This window comes from Caenorhabditis briggsae, assembly GCF_000004555.2.
Source record: "Caenorhabditis briggsae complete genome, chrIII, whole genome shotgun sequence".
In the NCBI taxonomy this organism is placed as follows: Eukaryota; Metazoa; Nematoda; class Chromadorea; order Rhabditida; family Rhabditidae; genus Caenorhabditis; species Caenorhabditis briggsae.
Window position 1 is genome coordinate 3,010,216 of NC_013490.2, and position 10,914 is coordinate 3,021,129.

Consider the following 10,914-nt stretch of genomic DNA (forward strand, 5'->3'; position numbering starts at 1 on the left):
CTGATTTTGATGATCTAAAAAAGTAAAATACTTTAAATTTTATTTCCTCCTCAATCACCATATCAAAATTTGCTAAAAATTTCAGATTCCCTTGAATTTCAGCATTTTGAGTCATTTACTACGATCCGCAATCAGCATGCGCATCGTCCGCAAGCACCCGATCCGCCGACACATTGCGTACTTCACTTAATTTTTTGGCACCGCACACCTCGATTTTTGGTTGTTTTCAACGGATTTTAGCCCAGTTTTTTGGAATATTTTTGTAAAAAAATATTTAAATGAAGATATAAAAATTTTCAGCCATGCTATCGGTTTTGGGTAGGTCCTTATCGTCGAGACAGCCGGTTCTAGTGGTCGCCAGCCAAAACTATAGCAGTATTTCGGTTCTAACCCCGGAAAACGCGCATCCAGAGCCACGAGTGAGCTCACAGGGGGCTCAATTTAGAAAGGGAAATGGTGGAAGGTAGGGAATATCTGGAAATTCGGAAAAAATTGAAAAAATCTGAAAAAAAACCTAAATTTTGAAAAAAATTCGAAAAAAGGGTTTTCCTATGGGTTTGGGGTGTTTTTAAACGGTTTTCTGGGTCTAAAAAGCTAGAAAAATGCCTCTAAAACCTCTAAAATCAACTATTTCAGCCGAAAATTTGAGGTTTACGTCAAAAAATTTTTTTTTCAAAAAATGACCGGATTTTCACTCAGAATAGTCAGAAATTGCTGAAAAATGGGTTAAAATCGCTTCAAATGCCCCGAAATGCATTTTTTCTTCCAGAGCCTCCTTCTCCGGAAACGTGGTTACCGTATTCGGCGCTTCGGGCTTCCTCGGCCTCCCCGTCGTCAATAAATTCGCGAAAAACGGATCGCAAATCATTATTCCATATCGACAGGATCCGTATTATATGAGAGAGCACAAAGTGTTGGGAGAACTCGGACAGGTCCTCTATTTTCCGTTTGAGCTCAAGGATGAGGAGAGCATTCGCAAGGTGAGCTGAAAATTGCAATATTAGAGCATTTTGAGCCGAAAAATTGCTTTAAAAGCCAAAAATAGCTCCAAAAATCGCTAAAACTGCTCTAAAAGCTGAAAATCGCACTAAAAATTGTATTTTTGGACCCCAAAACCGGTTTTTAGTCGATTTTTAGCTCTTAAAAATGGGATTTTCGAACTCAAAAATCGCAAAATTTTGGTCATATTCAACCCAAAAATGCTTTTGAAGCCAGCAATTAACTGTAAAAATAAGAAAAGATAGAATAAGATAGAATCTAGGTTTTTGATATCAAAATCGGCAATTTTGGCGATTTTTAGCTCAAATTACAGTGAAAATGTGATTTTCAGGCAGTTTTGGAGCTCAAACTTGATTTCAACGCCAAAAATGACTCTGAAAATCGCAACTTTCGGTCAGAAATCGCTCAAAAACGCCCAATTTCTAACTGAAAATCAGATTTTCAGCATTTTTTGGAACCTGAAATCGCTGGAAATGATAGATTTTTGACTCCAAAAGTTCCTAAAAAACCAAAAATTGCTTTAAAAATGGGGCTTTTAGTCATTTTCAGAGCTTAAAATCGCCGAAATCGAGTTCCGACTGAAAAAAATCGTTCTCAAAGCTCAAATTTACCATTTTTCAGGTCGTCAAGTACTCGAACGTCGTTGTCAACTTGATTGGAACACGTGTCCCAACTGGGTGAATAAAATATCGATTTTCATTGGAAAATTGGCTGGAAATGGTCAAATTTGTCATGAAATTCGGCTGAAAATCGCTTAAAAACCGATTTTTTAAGCTAAAAATTGACCGGAAATTGCTCATTTTTTGCCAAAATTTGAGTCGAAATTCTCAAAATTCCTAGAAATTCGAAAAACTAACTAAAAATCCGAACTCTGCTCACCAAGAGCTTCAAAATGAGCCCACACACGCCTAGGCTCCGCCCACTAGAGCGCCAGAGAAGCGAGACACACTGCGTCTCTGACCTCAAAACTCAAAGTGGGCGGAGCCTAGTCGTGTTTGGGCTCGTTTCAAAGCTCGCGATAAGGCAAATTCAAAAAACTGGATTTTCGGAAATTTTGGCTGAAATAAACCGAGATACGGTAGTTTGAAATTTTTTGAAAAAAATTGGAAAAAACATTTTTTTCTTTTGGCTCTAAATCTTCAAAATTCGATTTTTCGACACCATTTTTATAAAAGTTCTGGAAAATTGCAAATTCTCAAATTTTTTGGTCCAATTCTCTGTATTTCGGACTTTTTCCGTCTAAAAAAAACTGATTTTTGGCTCTAAACTCCTCTATAATTTCTTCCAGAAACTACAACTACTACGATGTCCACGACACTGGAGCCCGCCGCCTCGCAAAAATCTGCAAAGAGATGGGCGTCGAGAAGTTCGTCCATTTATCGGCTCTCGGAGCCACCGTGGACCCGCCAAAAGGACATTTCGTCGCGAAATCCGAATTCCTGCGTTCAAAGGCTCTGGGAGAGATTGCGGTGCGCGAGGAGTTCCCCGAGGCGACAATCATTCGTCCATCGGTGATTTATGGTGAACTCGATGGTTTCATTCAGTACTATGTGTCGAGATGGCGAAAAACCCCACTGGATCATGTTTATTTGTACAAGAAGGGAGAGCAGACGTATAAGATGCCGATTTGGGTGAGGAGAAGCGCTGGAAATGGGCTGGAATTAGTCAAGAATGGCTTGAAATAGACCAAAAACTGAGATTTTTGGCTAAAAATGGTCCCTAGAGACCTAAAAATTGGTCAAAAACGATCAAAAAATGGCTTGGAATAGACCAAAAATTCAAGATTTTTAGCGAAAAATCCATTGAAAATTTGCTTAAAATAGGCCGAAAACCGGCTAAAACTGATCCCTAGAGATCTGAAAATTGGCTGAATTGAATTTTTCGGCATTTTTTATCTTGAAAATTGTAATTTCTTCATAAAAATTCTGAAAACTGATTGAAAACAATCAAAAAACCTGATTTTTCGCCTTCGCAAGGTCCCAAATTCTTGGAAATTGACTGAAATCGTTAATAAATTCGACTGAAAAATACGCCTAAAAATTCTCTTAAATTGAGAAAATCGGTCAAAAATGATGGCTTAAAATGAACCGAAAATCAAGATTTTCGGCTTAAAATGATCCATAGGGCCCTGAAAATTGACTGAAATCGGTCAAAAACGGCTTGAAATTGGCGAAATCGAAAAATCGAAATTTTTCAGTATTTTTCCCTAGAAAATATCATTTTTGATCTGAAAAAAGAGATTTTTCCAGAAAAAAAAACGTGAAACTTGCAAAAAATTCAGCCTTGGCACAACGCCAACTTCAAAATGGGCCCCAACACGACTAGGCTCCGCCCACTTTTGGGGTTAGAGCGCCAGAGAAGCGAGACACACTGCGTCTCTCACTCTCAAAGTGGGCGGAGCCTAGTCGTGTTTGGGGGCTCATTTCGAAGCTCGCGATAAGGCAAATTCAAAAAACTGGGTTTTGTTAGAATGTTCAGACAGAACACGTTTTAAGCTGAGCAATCTCTTTTTCCGTCAGGTTGGCGACGTTGCTCAAGGAATCGACCGTGTCGTCAACGATCCCACGGCCAAGGGACACACTTATGAATTCGTCGGACCACACTGCTATCAACTGTCTGAGCTCATCGATTTCATGTACAAAAAGGCGCATTGTCTGCCAGATTTTGGATTTAGGTGGGGAAAAAAGACGAATTTTGGGGGGCCGTTTTGACCCTAAATATTGCTCAAAATAGCAAATTTGAACTCGTTTTTACCCCGAAAATAGGTCTTCCGGGTGATTTTGACCCCAAAAACATCATTTTCAGACGATTTTGACCTCAAAAAACCAGAATATTAGGTCATTTTGACTCCAAAAAGTCGTTTTTATTCGCTAATATGAAAATTTCGATCCAAAAATGGTGGCAAATTCTGAGCTATTTCACACCTTTCTGACGCCAAAATGATGAAATTTCAAGCTGAAAATCGCGAAATTTGAGCTGAAAACGTTATTGTTAGAGAATTTAGGTGCCAAAAATCTGAGAATTTTGCTCAAAATGACACATTCTGGTCTATTTTATGGTCGAAAATCGCTGAAAAATGAGCAACTTTGACATTTAAAGAGGCCAAAATGACTTCGACACTAAAAACCAGAATTTTTGGCTTATTTTAAGCTGAAAATGACGAATTTTGGCATAAAAGTTTGCATTTTTGACGAAAAAAGAGCCTAAAAACAACGGATTTTCAGATTTTTAGCATTTTCAGCTCCAATAATGCTCCAATTTCATTTTTTTTTTCCAGATACAAGCGTCACGGCCTCCCGGACCCATACTTTATGGCGCTGACGTTGGCAACTGAGTTGTACGGAAAAGTGTTCAAGTGCAAAGTTCCATTGAACAGAGAATGGATGGAGTACATTGTGAGTGTCGGAAATGAACTGAAAATTGGCTAAAAATTCGAAAAAATAGCAAATTTTTGGCTTGAAATACGCAAAAATGGACCAACATGAGCTGAAAATTCAGCGAAATGCCTGAAAATTGGCTATAATAGACCTAAAATTTGATCTGAAACTCTTGACTTCGCATTTCTCTGAACAGTAGAAAAGTGATCGAAAATGACTGAAAAATGACCAAAGCATACCCAAAATAGGCTTAACAATGGCCAGAAATGAACCAGAAATAGCTTTAAGGGGCCAAAAAGAGCCTAAAAATAAGCTAAAGATGTCAAAATGGATCTATGAATGGCCCAAATGGATCAAAACAGGCGGCGAAGTTGAGAGAGCCACATTTTTGGCGCTAAAATTCGTTTAAAAATGGCCTAAAATCGTTGAAATGGGTCTAAAAATGGCTGAAAATGACCAAAAAATGGCTAAACGGACAAAAATTCGGTAAAAAAGTCACTGAAAGGTCCAAAATTCCAACAAAAAAAAAAGCTGAAACTAAGCGGAAATTTGATCTTTTTGCACATTTTAAGACTCAAAAAGTCACTTTTTGGGGGGGCTAAAATAAACCAAAAAATGACAACAAAAAAGGCGTTGTTTCGCATGATTGCTCAGCTTAAAATTTGCAGGAAGTCCAAAACGATGTGCTGACTGGCGAACGAACCCTGGCCGACCTCGGCGTCCGCCGATTGACAGAATTCGAGTTGGCCGGCGGTCAACAGGCATTCTATCGATCGTTCAATCGATATTTCGAAGAGCAATACGGAGAACTTCCAGCGCCACCACTTCCACTCAGGTTGGTACGGGGGTTTTTTGGGGGAAAATAGCTGAAAATTTTGGAAAATTCTGGAAAAATATTGGCTGAGAATAGTGGAAAAATGGCTGAAAATTGAGGAAAAAACTGACTGAGGATCCTCTAAAATTCTGGAAAAAAGACTGAAAACTCTAGGAAAATTGTCTGAAAATGCCTAAATTTTAGCTGGTAATTGTGGAAAAATTGACTGAAAATAACTGAAAATTGGTTGAAAATCCTGGAAGAAAGTTGGCTGAATTTCCTAGAAAAATCGGCGAAAAATCTAGAGAATTTGGCTGAAAATGACTGAAAGTTAGCTGAAAATTCTGCAAAATTGGTCAAAAACGACTAAAAATTGCCTGAAAATACCTTTAAATGCATGAAAATGGCTGAAAATTTTGGAATATTGGCTGAAAATGACCAAAAGTTAGCTGAAAATGCCTAAAATTGGCTGAAAATGGCTTGAAATTGCATAAAATTCCGAAAAAATTGACTGAAAATAGCAAAATTAAGGTGAAATTTCCGGAAAATTGGCTGAAAATGGCTAAAAATTGGTTCTGAACATTCTGAAAAATAAGCTGAGAATAGCTTTAAATTAGCTGAAAATTCTGAAGAAAAATGACTGAAAATTGGCTGAAAATAGACTGAAAAATGTGAAAAATTCTAAAAAATTGGCTGAATTTTCTAGAAGAATCGGCGCGAAAAATCTAGAGAATTTGGCTGAAAATGACTGAAAGTTAGCTGAAAATTCTGGAAAATTGACTGAAAATGGCTTTAAATTAGGTGAAAATTCTGAAAAAAAGTGGCTGAAAATTGGCTGAAAATTCTAGAAAAAATGACTGAAAAATTCTAAAAAATTGGCTGAAAATCGAATGAAAAATGTGAAAAATTTTAAGGAATTGGCTAAACTCGGCTGAAAATGGATGCCAAAAAAAAGCCAAAAAATTGGCTGAAAATTAGCTGAAAATCGTTGAAAATTGGCTGGAAATATGCCTGAAAATGCTAAAAAATTGACTGAAAATGCCTTTAAATATGCTAAAATCATCTAGAAATTTAGGTGAAAATAATGTCTAAAATTGACTGAAAATCCTTTGAAATTTAGTTTAAAATGGCTGAAAATTCAGAAAATTTAGAAAAAAAATAGCTGAAAATCGAGAAAATAGACTCTAAAGGGGGGGGGGGGCTAATTAAGTATTGCTCAGCTTCAATCATATTACTAGAAATCTTGGAAATCTTGGAAAATTCTGGAAAAATAGGCTGAAAATACCTGAAAAATCGGCTGAAAGTGCCAGAAGATTGGCTGAAAATTGTCGGAAGAACACGATTTTTAGCCAATTTTTAGTTTTTTGTTTTTCTGTAAAAATTCAATTTCAGCCTTAGTTTTTTGATTGCGCAGCTTTGAAATATTGCTCATCTCTTCGAAATGCTCCATTTTCCAGATCACCACCACTCACCAAGAAGACGGTTGGAAGCGGAATCAAATCGGGAACGAGCAAAACTGTGGCTTTTAACTAAATTCTCCACCCTCCTCTTTTTTCCTTTTAAATTCAATTTTTCGATTTTTTGCTGTATTTCCAATCCGCCCTCCCCTCTTCCTCTTCGTTTCGTTTGTTTTGGATTCTTTATGTGTAGTTTAAATAGAGCGATTTCAATTTTTTTTTCCATTTTTCAGAGCATTTTAGGTCAATTGTGTCCCGAAAAATCGTTAAAAATAGTCGGAAAAAAAAGACTGAAAATGGCTGAAAATCTCCTCAAGAAATCAAGAAAAACTGAATTTAAAAAAAAAAATTGGCTGAAAATTCCCAAAAAAATGAAATTTAATGTTGTGGGAAAACGTGTAGGTTGTAGTCTGAGCAATTTGAAAACTAAAAATTTTGAAATTGTTTTGTTTTCAGCTTCAAAATGAGCCACCACACGACTAGGCTCCGCCCACTTTGAGGGGCTAGAGCGCCAGAGAAGCGAGACACACTGCGTCTCTCACTCTCAAAACTCAAGATGGGCGGAGCCTAGTTGTGTGGGGCTCATTTTGAAGCTCTTGACAAGCTGAGTTGAAGAAATTAAAGATTCACTGCTTTTTTCTAAAATTGACCGAGATACGGTAGTTTGAAATTTTTGAAAAAAATTATTTTTCAAAAAAAAAATTTTTATTCAAAATTTTTTGAATTTCCCGCCAAGCCATCTATCTCACCTGCCCAAAAATCGGCTTATCATTGACGCGTGTCATTCCGGATAGCGAATGTTCCTTTAAAAAATAACCCATCGAATTCGACTCGATCGATGCATGAATGCCAGCGATCCCCTTTCCCTGCTGCAACATTTCTTTGTAGTTTGTAGTCTTATCATGTTGAAAATGGAATTTTCGAATTTTTTAAGTTATTAGCTTCAAAATGAGCCCTCACACGACTAGGCTCCGCCCACTTTGAGTTTTGAGGTTAGAGACGCAGTGTGTCTCGCTTCTCTGGCGCTCTATCCTCCAACGTGGGCGGAGCCTAGGCGTGTTTAGGCTCATTTTGAAGCTCGCTATGAGCCGAGTTCGAATTTGTATATGATGCTCCAATTTTCCAAAAGAGTCTCAATTTTCAGGTCAAAATACCAATTATTTCGGATTTTAGTCCATTTCCAGCCATTTTTGACCGTTTTTTAGACATTTTTCAGGAAATTTCGAAACTAGTGACAAATTTGAATTTGTCTTGTCGCGAGCTTCGAAATGAGCCCCCACACGACTAGACTCCGCCCACTTTGAGAGTGAGAGACGCAGTGTGTCTCGCTTCTCTGCTACTCTAGCCTCCAAAGTGGGCGGAGCCTAGTCGTATTTCGTGCACGATGAATTGCTTGATTGGAAAAGTCCAGGTGTGGGTGATAATTGGATTTTTCTGGGTTTATTAGACATTTTGAGAAACAGGAGGTAAAATAGATTAAATTGGGAAATTTGCCCAATTTAATCTTGGAAAACGCAATTTGTTTCAATAAGGACTAATTTGTCGGAAATCTTGGTTTTCTTTGGAACCAATGGTTATAAGTTATAACCATGAAAAAACAAAAAAAAGCTGTAGAATTTCAAAAATGAAAACAACCTGAAATTTTTTTGGTAAAATTCAAAATTTCACAGTTCTGAACATAATCTGTGTATTTAGTTAACTTAACTGAACTTGGCACATCGGCAGCTTCAAAATGGGGACTAGGCTCCGCCCACTTTTGGGGTTAGAGCGCCAGAGAAGCGAGACACACTGAGTCTCTGACCTCAAAACTCAAAGTGGGCGGAGCCTAGTCGTGTGGGGGCTCATTTTGAAGCTCGCGACAAAACAAATTCAAATTTGTCACTAGTTTCGAAATTTCCTGAAAAATGTCTAAAAAACGGTCAAAAATGGCGTGAAATGAACTAAAATCCGAAATAATTAGTATTTTGACCTGAAAATTGAGACTCTTTCGGAAAATTGGAGCAACATCTACACATTTGAACTCGGCTCATAGCGAGCTTCAAAAAGAGCCCCCACACGACTAGGCTCCGCCCACTTTCAGTTTAGCGGTGAGAGACGCAGAGTGTGTCGCTTCTCTGGCGCTCTAACCCCGAAAGTGGGCGGAGCCTAGTCGTGTGGGGGCTCTTTTTGAAGCTCGCTATGAGCCGAGTTCAAATTTGTAGATGTTGCTCCAATTTCTCCAAAAGAGTCTCAATTTTCAGGTCAAAATACCAATTATTTCGGATTTTAGTCCATTTCACGCCATTTTTGACCGTTTTTTAGACATTTTTCAGGAAAATTGGAAAACTAGTGACAAATCTGAATTTGCCTTGTTGCGAGCTTCAAAATGAGCCCCCACACGAGCAGGCTCCGCCCACTTTGAGTTTTGAGGTTAGAGACGCAGTGTGTCTCGCTTCTCTGGCACTCTGACTTCAAAGTGGGCGGAGCCTAGTCGTGTTTAGGCTTATTTTAAATCTCGTGACAAGCTGAATAAGAAATTGTACTCAACTTTCACACATTTTCACTAGAAAACAAAAAAAATTGATAAACAATTTTTCCAACTCACCTTCTCATCCTTTTCCATCAGTTCCGCTTGCAGTTTGACAACTCTCTGTAGCAAATTATTTCCTATAGACCTTGGGTTACTGTAGAACGCTCGAGATTCTGTAGAAGACGCCGAGGACCGGAGACTTTCAGAATTTGGTCCAGATTTTGAGAATCTCGAATATTCTGACCGTTTTTTCATGGCAGCCGCAGAATCCGAAAGACTCAGTTGTGGATGGATTTTCTTCTGGAATTCAAAAAAAAATTAAAAAATTTGAAATTCCCGCCAAAATCGCTTACCCCGGTGATCATTGGCAGCATTGGAGCGTCTTTTTCTGGTCCATTGGGTACCGTAACCGGAAGCCCGGCCCCCTTTTTTGCGGAATTCGGCCTTGTACCGAACATCCATTCACTATCAAATACGAATGGAGGTGAGCCACCGACTTGAATCAAATCTCCACTATGGATTTGGACCTTAAAACATTCAACAATTTTTTTGAAAATTTGTTGTTTCAAAAAATTTGACGAGCTGAGTTGAAGAAATTAAAGATTCACTGTTTTTTTCTAAAATTGACCTAGATACGGTAGTTTGAAATTTTTTGAAAAAAATTATATTTCAAAAAAAAAATTTTTAATTCAAAATTTTTTGAATTTCCCGCCAAGCCATCTATCTCACCTGCCCAAAAATCGGCTTATCATTGACGCGTGTCATTCCGGATAGCGAATGTTCCTTTAAAAAATAACCCATCGAATTCGACTCGATCGATGCATGAATGCCAGCGATCCCCTTTCCCTGCAACATTTCTTTGTAGTTTGTAGTATTATCATGTCGAAAACGGAATTTTCGAATTTTTTAAGTCATTAGCTTCAAAATGAGCCCCCACATGACTAGACTCCGCCCACTTTGAGTTTTTAGGTTAGAGACGCAGTGTGTCTCGCTTCTCTGGCGCTCTATCCTCCAACGTGGGCGGAGCCTAGGCGTGTTTAGGCTCATTTTGAAGCTCCCAACGCGACAAACTCAAAAATTTAAATTTCAAAAAATTTTTGACCTAGATTACGGTAGTTATGACTTACCTTAAGCACCACATCACAATTCGAGGCACTTCCAATCGTGGTCCGTCGATTTTTCAAGACAATTGTGTCCAAATTTTTGGAATTGTATCTACGAAGCATTCTAGATGTCTTCTAGTAATTCTAGAGTCTTCTAGAAGTTTCTAGAACATTCTGGAAATTTGGAAATTTTGAAAAAAAAAGGTTTTTTTCATAAAAAAAAGTTGTATAGAAAACTTTTTAGGAGAAAAACGCCAAAATTTCCATTTTTGTGCTCCAAAAACGGAGCAGGAGCACTGAGAAAAAGAGCAAAAACGAGGAGAGAGGCGGTTGTCAGGGAAACCGAAAATTGGCGGGGAGAACAAGAAGTGAGTGATATTTACGGGCGGCTCGCGGAGCACAAATGGATTAGAAAGGGAGAGAAAAAGAGACTAATAGAATACTAATCACTAGTTTCCAAGTTTCTCACGAGAAATCGGAGAAACTACATTTTCGAAAAGGGGAAATTGAAAAAGTTTTCTGAAAAAAATTTTCAGACAAATTTTTTTTTTCTGAATGTTTTCAGAAAAAGATTCGAGAATATTCAAAAACTGATGGCAAATTATTCTTCGCCTTGACACTAGCTTCGAAATGAGCCCCCACACGACTAGGCTCC

At 38.0% G+C, this 10,914-nt stretch overlaps 2 protein-coding genes across 2 annotated transcripts; one reads left to right on the forward strand and one right to left on the reverse strand.

Annotated features, from left to right (window-relative positions):
• Window positions 1-302: 302 nt before the first annotated feature.
• On the forward strand, window positions 303-6,723 carry CBG20301 (the record flags this gene model as incomplete). The annotated part of the gene is made up of 8 exons (XM_002647063.1): window positions 303-463; window positions 770-980; window positions 1,621-1,676; window positions 2,288-2,630; window positions 3,519-3,673; window positions 4,277-4,394; window positions 5,045-5,211; window positions 6,648-6,723. 8 exons carry the CDS (start codon window positions 303-305, stop codon window positions 6,721-6,723), a joined length of 1,287 nt encoding a protein of 428 aa, XP_002647109.1.
• Window positions 6,724-8,228: 1,505 nt separating this feature from the next.
• CBG26135 lies at window positions 8,229-9,921 on the reverse strand (the record flags this gene model as incomplete). Its single annotated transcript, XM_045243521.1, has 4 exons — window positions 8,229-8,282; window positions 9,232-9,456; window positions 9,510-9,683; window positions 9,886-9,921. The coding sequence occupies 4 exons, from the start codon at window positions 9,919-9,921 to the stop codon at window positions 8,229-8,231; spliced, it is 489 nt and encodes a 162-aa protein (XP_045100324.1).
• Between the last annotated feature and the right edge of the window lie 993 nt (window positions 9,922-10,914).